This window comes from Dama dama, chromosome 23, assembly GCF_033118175.1.
Source record: "Dama dama isolate Ldn47 chromosome 23, ASM3311817v1, whole genome shotgun sequence".
Taxonomy (NCBI): Eukaryota; Metazoa; Chordata; class Mammalia; order Artiodactyla; family Cervidae; genus Dama; species Dama dama.
Genome location: NC_083703.1, coordinates 14,330,637 through 14,350,773, shown reverse-complemented (window position 1 = coordinate 14,350,773; position 20,137 = coordinate 14,330,637). Strand labels below are relative to the sequence as shown.

Below are 20,137 nucleotides of genomic sequence, written 5' to 3'. Positions count from 1 at the left end.
GGCCGATGCGGAAGCTCCGCCCCGTTGTAGCAGAGCGATGGTCCCGGTGTTGACTCTCGGGTCTGGAAAGATGCAGGAAACCGTGGCGCGGGGCGCAGGTGAAGGATGGGCCAGAGGAGGCAGGTGCCTGGGGCATCCTCGGGCTACTCGCTCGGAGGGGACCCGGGAGGGGACCGTCAGCGGCTCGGGGGCCGAAGAAGGAGCCAGGATGTGGGTGTTAGAGAGAAGTGAGAACCCGAGAGGCTGTGAGTGCAAGGGTGGGATTTAGGGGCGTGGAAACTTCCAGTCGCGGATCTAATCCCGCCTCTGTTAAAAAAAAAAAGAAAATCTGTTTACCGTTGTATAGATTAAATCAGGTCCAAGCTGTTAATCATGTCATTCGAAGCCCTTTACAATAGGGCGGGGTGTAAGGTGTGGCCTGTGTGGCACTGACCACCGGATACAATTTAAGCGGCCAGCAGAAAATGTAAAGAAAATTACTAGTATTTTAACACAGTTACTTAAAAATCCGAACTACTACCCTGCCCCTTTCCTGTCTCGGGTCACCTCTTTCTAATCGCAGCCCTGGTCCCAATGAAATTTTATTTACAAAAACGGGTGGCATGCTGGTGGGCGAGAGTTTGCCAGTGTGCCCTTCACCAGCGTCTAGGATCTGTCAAAGGAAGAGAGGACTCAGTTGCCTACGGAGGTCAAAGTCCTTAAATCAAGCTGGGTGTATGAAGAACTGTTGCCTGCCCTAAATTCTCTCTCCGCTCCAGGTAAGGGCTACCAGATCTTAAGGAGCTGCAGGAAATCAGGGTTTTGTGATCAGTAGCTCGATCAATGGAGAAGGCAATGGCACCCCGCTCCAGTACTCTTGCCTGGAAAATCCCATGGACGGAAGAGCCTGGTGGGCTGCAGTCCATGGGGTCGCGAAGAGTCGGACACAACTGAGCGACTTCACTTCCACTTTTCACTTTTATGCAGAGAAGGAAATGGCAACCCACTCCAGTGTTCTTGCCTGGAGAATCCCAGGGATGGAGTCACACAGAGTTGGACATGACTGAAGTGACTTAGCAGCAGCAGCAGCTCGATCAATATTTTTAACTATTGAGAATACATTTTAAAAAATCTTTTATTCTGTTCATTTATTTGGCTGAGCTGGGTCCTGACTGTGACGTGTGGGCTTCTCGTTGGGGTGGCTTCTCCTGTTGCAAAGCGCAGGCTCTAGGTGCCCGGGCTTCAGTAGTTGTGACTCTAGGGCTCTAGAGAGTGGGCTCAGTACTTGTGGCTCATGGGCTCAGTTGCTTTTTGGCATCTGGAATCTTCCCGAACCAGGGATCAAACCCCTGTCCCCTGCATTGGCAGGCAAATTGTTATTCGCTGTACATGCCACCAGGGAAGTCCTGGGAATACATTCGCAAGCCAGACTAATCCCACATTTAAGCTAGATTCAGCCTGTAGGAAGCCGGGCTGTACTGACTCACCTACTCAGTCTTTACTCATTTTTGCTTTTTTCTTGTAAAAGCTTCTAGAGTGTTCCTTCCTCCCCTCCCCTCCTCCCTAGGCTGTGTTCCTCTGTTCTTGCACCTATCACAGTGCATTTAGTATTTGAGTTCATGTGCCTCTCCAATAAACTGTGAGTTGCTCCGTGACTCTACCTTCTCCTTATAGGGACCATTCCAGAACTTTGAACATAATATTCATTTTTTTGAAGTCCCAGAAAACCAACAGAATGGAAAATATGATACTGCAGCTAAATGACAACCTGCAGACAATGAGCTATATAGTAGGCGGCAGGGTGCCTTTATTTTTCTCCACCGACAGTTCTATCCCCAGGATTATCAAGGACCTTCTGGATGCTAAATCTCTGGGACACTTTTCAGTCCTATCCTTGCTTGACCATTTTGTAGCCATTTGATAATGTTGAACACTATCTTAATTTTGAAACTCTTGGATCTCATGACACCCTACTCTCTTCTGTTCCTTTAATACTTCTGGAAACTCCTTTTACATCTCTTATATCGCCTCTCTGTGTGTTTTAACCCCTTAATCTTTTATTTTGGACATTTTCAAACCTACAGAAACACTGAGACAGAAGTACAAACACAGGTACACACATCATCTAGATTCACCAATTGTAAATATTTTGCCACATTTACTATATATATCCATACATGCACACATATAGAGCTCTTTTTTTTTTCCAGAATAGTTTGAAAATAAATTGCAAACATCTTGACATTTAACCCGGAAATACTCCAGCATGTATCTCCCCAGAGACGGACATTCCCCTCTATAACCGTGTCATGGATTCAGTTCTCCAGTTCTGGGGTGGAGATTGACCTGCAGGTTTACGGAGTGCTCCTAGGGTCTACACCTGTACAAGGAAAGGGGTTTCCAATGCACTTTTCAGAAGGACCTCGGGCAATCCCATAAGGAAGTCTAACTTGGGATTGACCCTTCGCCTCTGTCCTGAGTTGGAACAAAGGGACTGGACCTTTATATTCCCATTTTAGCAAATGATTACCTGAGGAGAGCATGTGATATGGGACAATTCCAGGGAAATGGAATCCTTCAGTCCTTCGGGGAGTGGGCAGTGCATTAAGATAGTCTGTACAGTATTTGTCCCTTCTGGCTGCCGTAATTTAGACTGGGTCACTTATCAACAAACATTTATTTCTCACAGTTCTGGAGGCTGGAAGTCTGAGATCAGGGTGCAGCATGGTCGGGTGAGGGCCCTCTCCTGGGGCACAGAATTCTCAGGCTGTATCCTCACAAGGTAGGAGGAGCCGGGGAGCTCTGTTGGATCTCTTTTATTACAGCATTAATCTCATTAATGAGGGCTCCACTCTCCTGACCTTCCCAAAGTCCCCACCTTACAACACCATCACGTTGGGCATCAGTTATTGTAAAATATCGACTGCATTCTCTGTGCTTTGTATTACATGTTTGTGTTTTACTTCATAGTTGGCAGTTTGTCCCCCTGAATCCCTTTCCCCTATTTTGTCCCTCCCCCAACCCCTCGGCTTCCCAGGGCTCAGTGATAAAGAACCGACCTGCCGATACAGGAGACGCAAGGGACACATTCAGTCACTGGGTTGGGATTGAATTTTCTTCCTGGAGAAGGAAATGGCAACCCACTTCTGTATTCTTGCCTAGGAAATGCAATGGGTGGAGGAGCCTGGCAGGCTACTGTCCAAGGGATGGCAGTTGGATGCAACTGAGCTACTGACGACTGAGTGTGCACACACACCAACTTCTTTAAGTCTTTAAGTGTACCACTGACTTCTGCCTCCCCCGACCCCCAATGGAAGTGAAAGTCGCTCAGTCATGTCTGACTCCTTGCAACCCCACGGACTATACAGTCCATGGAATTCTCCAGGCCAGAATACTGGAATGGGTAGCCTTTCCCTTCTCCAGTGGATCTTCTCAACCCAGGAATCAAACTGGAGTCTCCTGTACTGCAGGCAGATTCTTGACCAGCTGAGCTATCAGGGAAGCCCTGTTACGTCAGTTTTACCAGTCTGAAAAATTTGTCCTCTGCCTTCCCACTGCCATAGTTTACCCAGAAGCCAGGGAACCAGCGTGGGGGTTGTACCAACCTGCACGTTCGGGATCCACCTCAGGCCTGGGGCTCTTTGTGTTCCATTTCCCACTCCCAAGGCAGTCTTTGTGGTGGCCAAGGGGCTGAACCAGCTCCCAAGTCCTGTCCTAGTATCCGCTCCTTCAAACCCTTCCTGTGAGCACAGTCCCAAGTCAGACCCGCCCCCACCCCCGAGGTGTGTTCTGAGACAGATCTCCGAAGCAGGGTCTGAGATGGAGACTAGGGGTGCTGTTGAGCTCACTGCCTGGATGAAGAGGAGTTCAGCTGGGGAGGGAGATGCTGAGCTGCAGCCCATCCTCGGGAAGGACCTCAGCAAACTCCACAGAGAGCTTTAAAACTGTCCTGAGCTCAGGCAAGGGGGCGTGGCTTTACTCCTACAGTGATCAGGCCATGGGTGTAGGCTGCCCAGGAGTGGGGCCATGACTGTGGGCAAGGTGGTCTCCAGCTGAGGCAGTTCCAATGAGGTTTGACAGCTGAAGGCTGTGTGCTGCCTGAATTCTCCGAAGCTAAGGGAATACTTCCTTCAGTCCAGCTGAAGTGGGGGATCCTTGACGTGTATCTCAACTTCCATTACCCCACCATCCAACTATCACATACAACAAACACAAGATTGATACAGTAACCTGACCCAATGTGAAATGCATACTCAAATTTTACCATTGTTCCCAAATGTCTTTTATAGCCTTTTTTTTTTTTCTCTTTAATCTCTGGTCTATTCAAGACTCATTCATTGCACTTAGTTCTTTTTTTCTGTCGTGCCAAGCAGCTTACAGGTTAGTCAGTCCCAACCAGGATCGAACCCAGTTCCGAGGCAGTGAAAGCCACTGGGGCCCTAACCACTGGAGCACCACCAAATTCGTTTTGCTCTCTTGGTAAGGCCAATCCCACCAGTTGTTTATGTCTTTTGCTTGTTGGTTTTTTGTTTGGTCTTTCATTACATCTACTTTTTTTGCAAAGTCCAGGACAGTTATCTTTATAGGATGTCCCAGTCTTTTATTTGTCTAATACACGGATCTTCCTCACTGCCCTTTAATACCCATCCCAGCCTTCCTATTACTCCATCTCTAATCTGACAACTACTATTCTCCATTTCTAAAATTTTGTTATATAAAAAATGGTATATACATGGAATCATATAGTATATAACCTTTCAGAATTCTCACCATGATTCCCTGGAAATTCATGTTTTAAAATGAGCTTTTTCAACTCACTTTTTTAAAAGTGGGTTTTGCCTTACTGATTTGTGGATGTTTAAAAAAAATACACACTATATTCAAGTTTTATGTGTACTGCAAATATTCTCAGTATTTTCATAATTTTAATAAAGCCCGATTGTCTTTTTTTTTTTTTTTTTTGGCCACGAGACACATGGGATCTTTGTTCCCCAACCAGAGATGGAACCCTGGTCCCCTGCAGTGGAACCATGTAGTCTTAACCTCTGGATCGCCAGGGAAGTCCTCATTGGGGGATTTTTTTTACCTGGTGCCTCAGATGATAAAGAATCTGCCTGCAATGCAGGAGACGTGGGTTTGATCCCCAGGTCAGGAAGATCCCCTGGAGAAGGGAATGGCAACCCACTCCAGTATTCTTGCCCAGAGAATTCCATGGACAGAGGAGCCTGGCAGGCTACAGTCCATGGGGTCACAAAGAGTTGGACAGGACTGGGCGACAAACACTTTCACTATACCCAAAACCTTTTTTTTTCATTATCTGTCTTTGCTCCAGACTGTAAGCTCCTATAGAGGAGTATAATTATCATATCTTCAGAATTTAAGAGTGCCAACACACAGAACATCAGTAAACATGATGATCACTTAAGTGTATCAGGTAACATTTAAACAGCTACAGCACTCATCCCACGTCAGATTCTATTTTGCCAATATTGATTCATGTAGTCCTCATAACAACCCTATGAGCTAAGTCCTATTTTAATCATTTTACAGATGATAAAACTGAAAGATTATTAACTCACCCAAGGTCACACAGCTGGTAAGGGCTGAACTAGGATTCTAACCCAATTTGCCCCCAAGTTTATTATGCTCCATGTTAAGAGCTTATGGAAAAACCCAAATGAACTTTTTTGGCCAACCCAATACACAGTCTGAGTCATTGATCCCACTTCCAATTAAGTGCCCAAAAGTATTCATCCAAATGTGCAGAGACCTGCCGAAAGATGCTTATTAACAATCATCGTGGCAACATTTCAGAGCAACACAGATTTTCAGAGGAAAACAAGTATCACAAAAACTCAGAAATCAAAATGGCTCTTAAAACATTTCAGGGAAGCTAGAAAATGACACTGAGATTCTGTTCAGTTTATCTTCCTCTGGCAACCTTCTTCTTAATAGTTTTAAAAGAGTAATATACATTAAAGTGTTGACGATGGGCTTTATGTATATTTTTTATAGTTATGTCATCTTTTGTAATTCCTGTATTACTTTTGCAATAAAAAACCCCTAAAAAAGTTAAAGTGTTAGTCGCTCAGTCATGTCTGACTCTGCAACCCCATGGACTGTAGCCATAAATCCTCTTAAATAGGAAAAAAAAAATCCCAACATTTTGGCAGGGCCAGCTCGTTCTGTACAATAGCTCAGGTGCCCAAAGTTAATGGCTATGTAAGTGTGAATGTGAAGTGAGAATCCTGCTGAAATGTTTCTCAGTCCTTGGTAAAGATTTAAACATTTACTTAGAGTCAGTATGTCCCTGGAACTGTCCGCCCTCTCGGACACGGCACTGCTCCTTGCACCGGTGGTTCAAGGACTGGTGGTCTCCGAGGGCGACAGGCAGGGAGGCCTGGGCTGGCGGTGTGGCTGGCATCTCCTCCTTCCACTCCGACCCCTCAGAAGCCAGGCTTTCCATGGCTGTTAGGAAACCAAAAAATCACAAGAGCCTCTTCAACTAGCTTCTTGCTAAGAAATTTTAATACAAGAATGTTAATATTTTGAAGTGTTTTTAGATCTCATTTTGAAAATGGTTTTTCTTATATAATAATAAAAAAACAACAGTGATTTTATGTTGAGTCATTTATTGTAAGATAATTTACAAATATCTTGCTGTCTTTAGTAATCTGAACAATGGACCAACAAATTCTTCTGACAAGGACAGCAGTAAGCTAAAAACAAAATCAGCTTGCTGAATTCTTCTTTACCTGAAAAATAAAAGTATACAACAAATAAAAATCAAACAATTTTTTGTGTGTGTGGAAATTAAACATGTCAAGAGATAATATGTATCTAAAGTGGGACTTGAAGAACTGACTCTACATGATAAACTGTTACTCAAGTTTTTGTCTAGGGACCCTTTCATGGGGTCTGTGAGGGCAAAACTAATTTCTATAACAATGCTGCTTGCCTGTTTTATTCTCATTCTCAAGAGTACACGGTGCAGTTTTCCAGAACCTACATGACGTGCAATGTCAGAACAGAATGAATACAGAAATGGAGAGAACTGAGCGGTCTTCTGTGGAGTCAGACATCAAGGGGTTCTGAGACCAGGAAGTCTGAGAACCACTGTTCTTCACCAGCCTGTTTTTAGTACTGCAAAGGAATGCTGATTCTTTATCCTTGTAGTTTATTTAATATATTTAAGAAGGAAAAAAAAAGACCCCTTGCATCAGCCACGTGCTCCCACAAGCTGACTGATGCTCTAATGGCCGGCCAGTCTCATCTCCCAAGAAATCAGTTTCCCTGTTGCTGAATTAGTTTCAATTCTCTCTGACTGCGTTTCTTTTCTGATGGGACGGGGGAGGGTATGAAATATTACCACTTTACCTCTTGTCTGAGGATGAAACTTGATTTTCATTAGTCCCTGGGTTATTATATTAGAAGAAAAACACAAACAGAAAACAAGCAGGTCAGGAAGCAATCCATGCTGGTTAATCATGTACAATTTCCAACTAGAAAAGCCCATTTCCTCATTGACTACCTTGAGTATATCACATAAATACTTACCAATACTTGAAACAGAGTCACTAATTGTTAGGAAACATTACAGATCTGAATCTGGTTAAAATAATAAAACCATGTTCATGCAAGTAGGCAGGACTATGAAAGCATACTTTAAACCACAACTTTGCTATACATAGTATAATTTTTTTTTTTTTTAATTTAAGCTAGCAGCTAACACTTGGCACCTCAAATATGGTTTACTCATGCCTTTTATTACCAAATAGCCAAATGTGTATTAAATACTAGTCTTTAAGCAGAAGAGCTGATAGGTTACAGAGCATGCAAGTTCATTTCATATAAATAATCCATTGTGAGGATTATTAAGGTTAGCATAGCTAACCTTTAATAAAGGATTTAGCCTGCCTTTCTAGAAAGTGAAAACTGAATAGTCAATTTCCAGTTATTTGAACTGTTTTAATTAAAATTCTCAGTCTTCATGTCCCAATCTCCTCCTCATTTCTCTGCATTTGCTACTTTCAGTCAGGTCCCCACATTCCTAATCAAGAGCCGTGTCCTCTACGCTGCAGAGGCTGTAGCCTCCATTTATTCTGAGCATCCATTCTTCTTTCCCCTGGCTCTCTGCATCTCACAGCCCCCAGACCTTCAGAGTGCAGTTCTTTCCCCAGGCCTCGGCACACTTGCCACTGGAGAAGCGGTAGAATGTACAGCAAGGAGGACGTGAATAACACACCCGCTTAACCCCATACTAGCTCCCATGTCATAGACAACAACTGTGTCGCAGGGAGAGCATCTTAACCACGTCTATCAAGCTGGTAAGTGGCAGGACCACTCATCAGTGCCTGGATGCTGATGCTAACAGAGCAGTAGTGACCAGGAGGACAGATGGCTTAAAACGCAGGCTTGAAAGCAAAACAAGAGAAGACTGTTTAGGACAGCAGAGCTGATGGATCCAACCAACACTGACAGAATGGTCTCAACAATTTATGTGTGTCTCTGGAATCCTGCCCATTTCCATCCTCCAGAGATGAAAAGGACCAACTTCTATGTCACCTTAGTGATGAACCTTTCCCCGAGTCTTAACCCTGGACCCACATATTCATATATTCAGTAAAGTGTTCTGTCTCTTCTAAAATTCCAGTTCTTAATACATTCATGGCACATCATTTATTCACTCCACAAATATTTACTGAGGAAGTGCATGCCAGGTGATGAAGCTACAAAAGTAAATGAGACACGGCCCCTCTCAAGCCACAAGACACAGACAAACCTAAGAGCAGTTCCTAATAAAATGGTATAAGCACTGTGATGGAGGGAATCACAGGAAATAGCCCCACTCACACCACGAAGGAGGGTTTTCTGGAGGAAAGGAGTCCCCCAGCTTCGTTATGAAGGACAAACAGAAGTTAGTCAGGTGGAGAATTAAGGGTGCAGGGGAAAAAAGAATGACATTTCAGGAAAAAGTATGTGCCACTTAAAAAATATATTTTCTAATTTGGGAAAGAATTGACAAAGAGGCATTCAGAGGGCATAAAGGGGAGAGAGTCAAGGGATATTTAGAAGAGAGTAAGATTTAGAGAACCTGGTGACCAACTAGCAGGAGGACAGAGAATAAGTCAAAGATAACTCACTACACGTTTTATCTTTTGGCACAATTGTCTACATGTTTTCTTATCCTATTAGGATGTAAATGCCTTGGGACAAAGGGTCCCATCCTTTAGCACTGTATGAGGCATGTAATGGGTGTTCAATGTAATCATTTTTTATAGATTTCCCACTACTGTGACAGTGGTTACAAACATTAACATATCTAGCTAAACAACCTGAGCTAAAAATCTAAGACATTTTCTTGAGGAAAGCGGTATTTTAAGAACTATCAAAGGACAGTACTGATACAGAAAACTTAGTTAAAAACTTCCTGACCCTACCACCCTTCAATAATTTACAGATTTATATAAAATCAAACCGAAAACCAGTAACTCATAAACTAAGCCTGAATGTTTCAACTAAAACAATCAAAAATACTCTAGAGATCTCATCTTCATCAAATCTTTATATTCTAAGATTAAGGAAACAAGATTAAGCAATGGATCATTTTTTTTTCCTGTAACAGACCAAAAAATTGGAGGGGAGAAGGGGACATAAACATGCCAAGGTTAAACGAGCAGGCACTATGAGACAGGAATGCTGAAGGCAACGCTCAGTTACTTACAGAGCCGCAGCACCAGAGATGATTTCTATCAGCTCCTTGGTGATGACAGCTTGGCGGGTGCGATTGAATGTCAAAGTCAATTTGTCAATCATTTCGGCTACAAACAAAAAACAGAAGATTAGACAACAAGATCTAAAACCAGAAAAGAATACCTTGCTCACTAAGTCATTCATGAGATGTAAGCTGTTTAATTCAAAAATAAGATTCTGTCTCCTCTGAGGTACTATAACTGGCCTCTTGAAAAATGCTATGGAGATATATCCTCACAGGATCAGTGGCAGAGCCCAGGACCAGACCCCAGCTCTCCTGCTCCTCCTCCAGAATTGCTACCACCCTGACATGAGCGAGGGCCTCCGTGCAGCCTCAGCAAGGGAACGGCCTGAGGGCTGTGCTGGCGCTTACACGCGTTCTTGCTGGCGTTGTCCATGGCCGTCATCCTGGCGCTCTGCTCACTGGTGGTGGACTCCTTCAGGGAGTAGTAGATGATGTTGGCCAGGCTGTATTCCTGGTAATTCCGCAACACATCAGCATCAATGTCATCGTAGATACTCATGCTCTCTGAAATGCAAAGACTGATTTAATCAAGAAGCTTCCTGGTGCAAAACTCCTTTATAATCACAGAGAAGTCAATGTGAGACTGGTTAAAAGACACAGTTCTAAAAGCTTCATCTATTTCCATACTATAGATTATAGCAGATTTTCAGTAAAACATGATGTGTAAACAAAGCACTTGGTATTCTACTTCAAATGCTTAACTTCATAAAACCCAAGAGGCTGACATTTAAAGTAAAAGCTCTACATTTCACGGGTATAAGGCCTCTGGAGAGCATCTAGCAGAGTGCCCTGGACTAAGTCATCGGACAGTCAGGGACCGTGTTTTTCAATAAAGAAATTAAGGAAAGAAATGAGACTTGTATAGTGTGATATAAAAATCCCAACTCAACCATGTGGTTGTTGGAGAAATCTGAAAGTGTCAGGACAATGAGGGAGGGCAAGTTTTACTGAGAATACGAGTCAAAGAGTCAGAGGCTGCTTTGCATTTCAGCAATTAGCAGAAATTTAGCAGCACATTCAAAAAGTCTTCACTAGGGTATAAAGTGAGACAGGGCTGCATTTCACTGACTTAAAATGCAGAGGATTGCATAACTCCTATTTTATATACCATGAACAAATAAAGTAACACAGCCAATTAAAAATGACGTGCTACCGACTGGTAGAAGCACCTCAATTTTAGAGACATTAAAAAAAGTGTACCTCTTAGAACAGAAGAAATATATGTAGGAGGAGAAAATGAAATTGGTTCCTGAGTATTATTTCCAGAATGCTTCACCGAGCAATGATGACTTTCATATATAAGGTTGGCCCCCAATGGGTATTTATTTATACAATGAATGTTTTATGGTTTCATGGAAGCTGCTAATAAATGGTGATAGAAACAGCTCAACATTTTTGCTACTGCTGAAAAAAAGCCACCCTGACAAATACTGTTCCTCAATGTGTAAATCTCTTGTTTCATAGGAAAAATACTCATCATACAAAATATACTTACCAGCACTTGAAATGGTGTCAAGGGAAAAGATGGGCTTTTCTTCTGTCTTGTAGGAGATGACAGACCTAGAAATGGCAAAAACGAATGTAAATTCCAAGATTATAATTTCACACTATTAAGGAGACATTTACTCAATTGAAAAAAATCTGAACATAAAAAAGCTTGTATTTCAACAGTTTTCTTGCCTGAATCGGTTAAAGATGATAGACCCTTCATCAAACTCATATCCAGAATTTAACAGCTCAAGGGCAATGACCGATGCATCCGCAAAGGTAGGGGGTCTCCTCCCCACTTCTTTGAATGTCACCAGAAACTGGTCAGAATGAGTCCTATGAGGAAACGAAGAAATCACATGTAATGGCTGAGCGGAATACTTCTGCACAGGGAACAAGGCAAAAATACTCTATGAATCAAGTGCTTTTTGAGTGGAGAACACGGTGTTCACTGAACTAAGGTGCCCCCTACCTTATTATGATCACCCCTTCTTCAGTGCCTGCCTAGAACTGAGGACTCACAATCACCCTTTCTCACCTTACATCTCTCTCTGCCCTTTATTCCTCTCCTGCCAATTCTAATTAACTGCTTTTCATTTCTGGCATTTCCAGGCCGTGACAACTCCTCAGAGTCCTCATTAAAAAAAAAAAAAAAAAGCCCTTAGCTTCTGACACTCCTATTGTATTCCATTTATGGTTTGGAAGAAGCAAATGACAAGTAAAAAACAAGGGAAGTCTACACATTCTAAGATATCTTGGAACAAAACTCCAAACAAAACAAAGCTTCTCCGTGTGTATAAAATGGCAACCAAAAAGACACCTTACTTAAATAAACTATCAAAGAAACTGCCCTTTACTCAACGCCTGCAGCCTTCTACATAAACAGTATATATTTATACTACCTGTGAAGTATACTCCTGATTTTATCACCAACTCCAATAATCTTAACTTCTTTCCCAGCTGCTGCAAGGTTGGCCGCCTCACTTTTTATCTGTTTAGCAACCGAGGAGTGAATAGCACCACAGAGCCCTCGGTCTGAGGACACACCGATAATGAGGTGCTTCTTCTTGTCTTCAGGAGTCTTAATATCAGCCTTTTCATAAAGAGCTTAAAAAAAAAAAAAGGTGTAATTACACTAAATACAGTAATAACCCCTCATTTACAAAATGATGCCTTAACTTATCAAGTATCTTTGCACTTATTTACAAAGAGGCTGAAAACCATAAAGGTCTAAATCTCTGTTAAGAGGTCCCTAAACACCAAATTATCTTAAGGACTGACTAAAAGAAATCACTAGTACAATCAAAGAGCTTGTAAAGAGGCCAGACTTAGAGAAGTGACAACTTACCAAATTTTTAAATAATTAAAATCTTCAGAGTACAACCAAGAAAGCAGAAAGTAAATATTTACTGAACTGTTCCTATAACCTGCACAGCAAGCTTTTATGAAAACTACTGACATTAAAATAATGGAGGCCATTTTATTCTGGGTGTTACTTTTAACAGTCTCACTCTGTCGGTCTGGTCTTCAAAGCAGCAGAAGCCAAGAGGGATTCAAGTAGGGTTTAATACACATGGATTTTACTGGGAAAATGCCTGAGAGAAGACACAGGAAGCAGGTCAGGAGAGCCATCACACCATGATGTCTGTCTGACCAGTGGGAAAAAAGGTGAGGCGGCAGCTTCCTGGCCTACAGAGCAGTTGAGGGGAAGCCCAGCGAGGCTGCCAGGGAGCCCCAGGTCTCCACAGAACACGCAGCCCGAGCACCCCACCTGTCAGGAGGAGCTCGTGGGAAGCATGTCTCACGTGCAAACACAGCATGGTTTCAGCAGCTGTGCTCTCTAGTTGCAAACTGCATCCTCGTGGCTGCCACATTCCCCCACCTCAACGAAATTCCTATTAACCTTCTTCAGTCAGAGCAGGGACTCTCAAATTTCAATACCTGAGAACCCTCCATGAAAGGCGGAGAGAGGTACATACTCAACTCCAAAGTTCAGGGAAGTGAAGAGAATATTCCTTTTAAGTCTCTTTTTATGTTTTATATTGTAAAACACAAAAATAAAATTCCTATTTAAAGTTCTTAAGTATTTTAAAGATTAGCCATTTAATATCCAGCAGTTAGTATTTTTTCAGTTTGAAGGACTTAGAAGTTAGCTGGCAGCCATGACTTGAATTTTTAATATTTTACTACAAGTATTCTAATCAGATATCCAAGTCAATTTCTTCATTAAACCCGGAAGAGAAACAGCTGGCGTTGTTAAAGATGGCTAAAACCTAACGGAACAAGTCTCTGCTTTACATGCTAAGTGAAACTAAATACAGTATTTTTATTTTTTAACAAGTCTTTATTGATTTTGTTACAATATTGTTTCTGTCCAGTGTTTTGGTTTCTTGGCCATGGGGCATGTGGGATCTAAGCTCCCTAACCAGGGGTTGAACATGCACCCCTTGCACAGAAGGTGAAGTCTTAACCACTGGACTGCCAGGGAGGTCCCAATATGGCATTTTCAAACCAACGAGTCTTTTTTCAACTGAAGCATGGTGCGCTATCATTTTCTCATACAAAATTTTCATTAGCAGTATGAATGCATGCTCAAGAAATATGAACACAAGAAAACTACTGCAGAAAGTAATTTCTATCTAACATAGATTAATTAATTAATCTGTGTATTATTAATGATCTGTGTAATACACAGATAATACAGATATATCTTTTTTCCTCCTTTATAGCTGATCTTTCAACACTCTGTCCATGTACTCAGTCATACCTATGACTGCTCAGTCAAATTCCACTGCAGGGTACCCCCACTCTACCCTGCAGTCCTAAAAGATCACATCACACTGTAACAGGATAAAATCAAGCATGAGTCTGATGCACTAAACCGCGCGTTCTTCTGACGGCATATTTAATAATCTAGGAACACTCTCTCAGAGTACTTTAAAAGGGAGATGAACACATACGGTGATGAACACAGAGACAGGCTCGGATGCCAAGCCACGCAGGTAGTTACGACTGTACTGGACTGGGGTTTTCTCCTCTGCAAAGCGGGGACTCCAACAGTGCCCGCCTGCACAGGGCTGCCATGACAGATGAGTGCTGTAAGTACTCAGGACAGCGATCTCTAGCTTAAAAGGTTTTGTAATCTGACTGCACGCCCCTCTTACCCAAGGACCCCACTCCATACACTCGGGCTGGTTTCAGCTCCCTCTCAGCTCGGGCATATTTCGCTGCTGCTACCATTTTCATAGACTTGGTAATCTTCTGGATGTTTTTGATTGATTTTAGTCGCCTGGTAACTGAAAATCAGAAGTGCTGTGTTAAGATAAAGGAGTTATAATTTCACTTGTGAATTTATGGAAATATTTTCCTAAACTGCAAGGCAGAATAACTAGCAGTTAGACCATCTGCCAAACTAGGCTTAATATTAGAATTAACAATAGAGTACCAGAAAGTCACACCTTGCGCTATCTGGACAGCAAGCAAAAACAGCAATGTAACAGTAAATTATGCATGTAAAACATTAAATGGTATTGAAAATGGCTTTCACCAAAAACAAGTTCCGTAACATTTTACACACCACACAGAGTACATTGTTTTCTAATTATCATCATTCTACAGACAACAGAAGCACAACCACCATGTGTCACCTCACAGTGGTTTTTTTCAAAGCCACAGACACAAGACAAAGACACAGACACATAGATTCACTGCCCATTTTAACCAAATATGTAAATGGACTAAAGCAGCACACTTTCAAAAGTATTTTTATTTGGCAAAATTTAGCTTTTCTTAATTCACATATTGAGATAAAGTACTTACTGTCTTTCAAAGTTGCCATGTTTCGAACTTGGATCCTGAAAATAAAGATGGCAAAAAAATTTTTTTTAGTTTTTTGGGAAAAAGCTCCATTTTTTGGGAAAAAAGCTCCAGAAACTTCCAAAGTTAATATAAGGACTTACAGAGTGGCCCATAAAGAAACAATCTATCAAATATAAGATTCTGAATATATATGGATATATATAAACCCCCTAATAAGGATACCAAGCCTGTTTCAAAGGTCTCATTCTAGTTGCCCTAACATAAAGCTTCCACTGAGGTCACATGGCATTCACACAGGCTCTATTTCCGACTCTATGTCTTAGTCTATATTGTTTCCATGACAGACAAGGCCTTCCCCTTGTCAGGCTATCCAGTTATTCTTAAACTCAAGGTGAACCACTTCTAAAAAGCACTGCTCAGTTCCCAAGCAAGTTCCTGACTTCCTCATTTCACCAATAAATAACAAAACACTTTAGGGTGAATCATACATTCTAACATGACCACATATGTCAAAGTAGAATTTAAACCAATTCTTAACTGTTCCAACTCAATCCAGTGAGCTTTTATGGAGCAGATACTCTGCTCCCCAACTTGGTCTCTGATCACAAGAAGCATACTATTATCTCATAAACAAGATTCATGCAAACTTTAAGACTGATATAAAATTTACATTAAATATTTTTCTAGTCTTTAAAGCACTAACACATAAAAGTCAAAAATAGTAACAGTTAAATATGAATATGAGAGGATCTTCCCCTTACTGGTGAAGACAACATGTTATCGAACATACATCATCTTTCAGCTCTTAAATCCATCAAGCACCTGTTGGCCTGGAAAGCACCAAGGGAGAACTGAGGAATCTATACATTGTGCATAAAGGAAGGCCTTAGGGCATTCCAAGGAACTCCAGTTTTGAAACTGGAGACACGGCTTGGGTTAGTACGTTTAAATACTATTTTATAGGTAGTGGGGAAATGATGAAACTTTAGTTGTTCAGTCAAGTACCTCAGATGGCAATGAAATGCACAAAATGATATTGAATCTTGATGACACAGAGGCCACAGAGGCAGCTGCTTGCAGTTTCCAGACACAAGAAGGCAAGAACCTGGACCGAGAGGTTGGCAAAGCAATGGGAGACTAGATCTGAGAGCAAGCTGACCCAAAGGTTTCTAATTTAATGACCTGAGTGGACAGTGTTGTCTTTTAACCAAAACAGAAAAGCTAGGTAGAGGGGATTCTCATTTGTGATAATGAGTTTTGAATGCGATATTGCACAAAATACTACGGGACCAGCTGGAAATGTGCTCCAGATCTGGGGAAAATATGAGATATTTTGAGATTAGAGACAGATTTGGAACTATCCACAGACATGATGGTTGATGCCCCCCCCCCGAAAAAAAAAATTAGAGAAACAAAATAAAAAGAGCTGATCTGAGCTCTCTTTAGGGAGAGCTTGCTCCACTGAATATAGTTTTTGCAAATGAAAAGATAAAGGAAGTTCTGAATCAGCTGTGTGTCCCAGAAAATTGTCTCATGTCTTGAGAAATCGTCGGGAGATTAACCAAGAGACCAGAAACTTATCCAGTACAATGGAGGGCAAATTGCACAGGCAGACAGGGAACTGCCATGATCTCCTATGATCACACAGCAGTGTGAGAAAAACTGAAGGAGCCAGTCAGTACAGGATGGGGTCTGCGAGATTCACTGCAGACAGCTTGGAAGAATTTTAAGGAGCGTATAATGCTGACTAACAAATTATGAAGTATCTGCAATTTGAATACTGAATACCAGGGTTAAAGTCCAACCCTTGGCTCTCCACCAAATGACTTCCAGAACTTTACCACCATCCACGATCCATCCTCGTTAGGCTTCTACCTTCTCACATTAGTTTATATAGATAGAAAATGTATGTATAAATTCATTTTCATTTTTCAGTGGATACATCTGGATCCCCAGAAGCATTTCTCCCTCTCCCCTCACTTCTTTACAAATACTGACTCGTTTAATCCTCACACCAATCCAATTAATGGGGCACTACATTACCCCCATTTAACAGATGAGGAAATGGTAGAGACATTGAGTAACCTGCACAAGGCCACACAGCGAGGTAGTCAGGATTCAAACCTGAGGGTAGTCAAGATTCAAACCCGGGCAGTTTGGCACCACTCCATCTGGTATACTACACACTGCTGCCTCATGCTTTTTACATTTAAAAGTAAATATCTGCTATCTCAGTTTCAGATGAAGGCCTGCCTTCTTCTCTCCCCTGAAACGCCTTCTCCCTTCCTTTTCAACATCTACATTTCCACTTATGGCCACTGGTTTCTTATTATAAAATAGTTCCATCTTAGAGAATGTGGAACACTGAGAAATAGAAACGTATTTTCCCTCTGACACGGAAAAATCAGAAACTCCCTCCCCACCAAATTTCTATTTCCATTTTCTTAAATGAGCTTCTGAAAAAAGGTTTAATTTTCAAAAATTTAGTTGGTATTTTACTGACACCCTAAGCAATTAAAAATAATTTTTAACTTGCTGCTGCTGCTAAGTCGCTTCAGTCGTGTCTGACTCTGTGCAACCCCATAGACGGCAGCCCACCAGGCTCCCCCGTCCCTGGGATTCTCCCAGCAAGAACATTGGAGTGGGTTGCCATTTCCTTTGTGATATTCATGCTAACATCTCTGGAACAATGATAAACTGCACATTAACCAAAACAGAACCAAGGACATGCCTCTTCCTGATTCTATAAAGGCAAAGGTGTACTTCCTTTTCAGATTAATTCTGTGGAGTGTGAAACATTAAAATGGCTTTAATTGCTGAATTCAAAAGGTGGTTACAGTGACTAAGAAATGGCAGGAGCAAAACAGACACCAGGCACCCAGAGTGATGGAATATGTCCAACCAAAAAAAGGAAGAGGACAGAGTCTGCTCTCCAAGGTGGAACACTGATATCTGATGAATATTCACAACCTACCAACTTGATGAAGGTCAGGACTTGCACATGTATTTGCTGATTGAGGTTCCAGATTAAGCTCCCTGCCCCCCACAGTAGTTACCTTAGACAGAAAGTGAAAGTGAAGTCACTCAGTCCTATCTGACTCTTCGACCCCTAGGTCCATGGGGTGTTCCAGGCAAGAGTACTGGAGTGGGTTGCCATTTCCTTCTCCATCTCAGAGAGCACACTCAAATGATCCTTTACTAAAGGATCCTCAAATGACCTTATAGGTTTTTAAAAAGTGATTTTGTACTGCTGCTGCTGCTAAGTTGCTTCAGTCATGTCTGACTCTGTGTGACCCCATAGACGGCAGCCCACCAGGCTCCACTGTCCCTGGGATTCTCCAGGCAAGAGTACTGGAGTGGGTTGCCATTGCTTTCTCTTCTGATTTTGTACAGTTAAAGGTAAGATATTTTGTACTCATTTCAGAAACTGTCCATTTTTAAAAGATCAACTTTGCTGACTTAAAGTTCTAAAAATATTTACAGGTTACATTCCTGCACAGCAAGATGGGAAGGAAGGAAGGAAGGAAGTAGAGTTGACATTTGCGGACCACTGCTGCATGTCAGACACACGGTCCTACAAGCTTCATCAGGGCCATGTCTGTTTGTTCTTCACCACATCTTAGCACTTTGCCCAGTGTCAACTTGGTGCTGGGCAAGCACCCAACAAATGTGTGCTGAGTGATGAAGAAATGGGACAACCTATGAGCGAGACTCCAACTAAGGTGACTCCTTAATCCCCATGAATACTCTTCAACACTAGGGGAAAGAAAATTTGACTTCCACGGCAAACGCACTAACATCTGTGTGTAGGTTTTTCATATCAAATTTAATTACTTCATTACCCTGAAAATCTTTTATCAATTATTCGCTTAATGAAAACATACCTATTTTAATTAATGCATTAGAGTCCCTTCTCATAAATTAGGATAAATATCTAGTGCTGTGGCTTCTTATAATTCTATACTGTAAAACCAAGTAATTGCTAAAACACACAGCCGACAGCTAACAATCCCCTTAGCACCCTATATGCAATCCTTCCAGACTGCCTAGCTTCAAAACATTTCATCCTACTCCAGAGCACCACCACAAACCAACGTTTATCTGCCTATTGCCAGGCCTTCTAACATGCCTTTTTCTGGGGGTGGAGGAGAAATCAACGTTTATTAAAATCCCCCAAACTTGCATAGCAATGAACAGATGACGCTTACAAATCCGTCTATCCTCCTAGTGGGGACCTTACGATGATGTCATGACCTTGCAGGGCTACTGTTTCGGCACAACGGTTTCGAGATCGTGAAGGTATCTTTCCCTTCCTCGCCTTAATATTTTTAAGGCGAGGAGGGCACTTATTTCATTCACCAGTGCGCAGCAAAGCGCCTGCTGCAGAATCGGTGCTCAACACGGGTTGGGAGTCACTGCCCTCTGCACCGCAGGATTTCAAACGGCGTCAAGGACAAAAGCACACCTTAACCTTCCGCGGGACCTTCCCTGGGGCCCTCCCCAGCCCGAGGCCCGTCGCCTGGCGAGCAGCAGAGTCTTCCTAATAAGCTAATTAGTCGCTGAGGGGATCCAAGGCCGCTCTGCAATTGACTGGGCCCAAGGTCCACTCCCGAGGTGCCTGACGACCAGTCCTCTCGGCCCTCACCCCACCCCGGCCCGTCTCAGGAGACGAGGCGCCACCTCGCAGTCTCCGCTGCCCCTCGCGCGCCCTTCTCGGTTCCGAGCGATTCTTGCAGCCGGGCTGCCCGGGTCTCCGCGGGACCGGGGCCTGTCCAGGCCTGAGACCCTGGTTCCATCCCACTCGCCTCCCCGCTCGCTTGCCCTACCCGCGCTCTCCCATCCCTCGCAACCCTCTCGTTCCCGCTGCGACCTGCCATTACCATTGTGGCTGCACAGTCCAGGCCGAGAGGCCAGCGACGCCCGCCCGAGAGAACATGGTGGCGCCGGCCCTGCTGAAGGTCGGTCAGACAGGCCTCGCCGCGCGTGCGCGGAAGCTGCGTTACGCGCCCCGCCCACCCTGCGGTCTCCCTGAGTCTCGCTTCTTCCCGCCGGACTGAGGAAAGCCTCGCGAGC

At 42.9% G+C, this 20,137-nt stretch overlaps 1 protein-coding gene across 3 annotated transcripts; it reads right to left on the bottom strand.

Annotated features, from left to right (window-relative positions):
- Positions 1-6,594: 6,594 nt before the first annotated feature.
- ATP5F1C (ATP synthase F1 subunit gamma) lies at positions 6,595-20,084 on the bottom strand. 3 transcript variants are annotated; one of them, XM_061126042.1, is made up of 10 exons: positions 19,945-20,084; positions 15,065-15,099; positions 14,410-14,541; positions 12,148-12,352; positions 11,438-11,581; positions 11,253-11,317; positions 10,106-10,261; positions 9,704-9,800; positions 7,357-7,393; positions 6,595-6,734 (listed from the first exon to the last, which is right to left on the bottom strand). In XM_061126042.1, exons 1-9 carry the CDS (start codon positions 19,998-20,000, stop codon positions 7,387-7,389), a joined length of 897 nt encoding a protein of 298 aa, XP_060982025.1. In that variant the 5' UTR covers positions 20,001-20,084; the 3' UTR covers positions 6,595-6,734; positions 7,357-7,386. The 3 variants fall into 3 exon arrangements, with proteins under 3 accessions (XP_060982025.1, XP_060982026.1, XP_060982027.1); XM_061126043.1 differs by lacking the exon at positions 7,357-7,393; XM_061126044.1 differs by lacking the exons at positions 6,595-6,734; positions 7,357-7,393 and having other exon boundaries at positions 9,700-9,800.
- Between the last annotated feature and the right edge of the window lie 53 nt (positions 20,085-20,137).

What these genes read in the sequence shown, in the direction of transcription:
- ATP5F1C (XM_061126042.1), bottom strand. Translation starts at nt 20,000, where the DNA reads ATGTTCTCTCGGGCGGGCGTCGCTGGCCTCTCGGCCTGGACTGTGCAG. An exon ending in TGGACTGTGCAGCCACAATG is followed by an intron (nt 15,100 to 19,944) that starts GTAATGGCAGGT and finishes CTTTATTTTCAG; the next exon opens with GATCCAAGTTCGAAACATGG. An exon ending in ATCATCTTTAACCGATTCAG is followed by an intron (nt 11,318 to 11,437) that starts GCAAGAAAACTG and finishes TGCCATTTCTAG; the next exon opens with GTCTGTCATCTCCTACAAGA.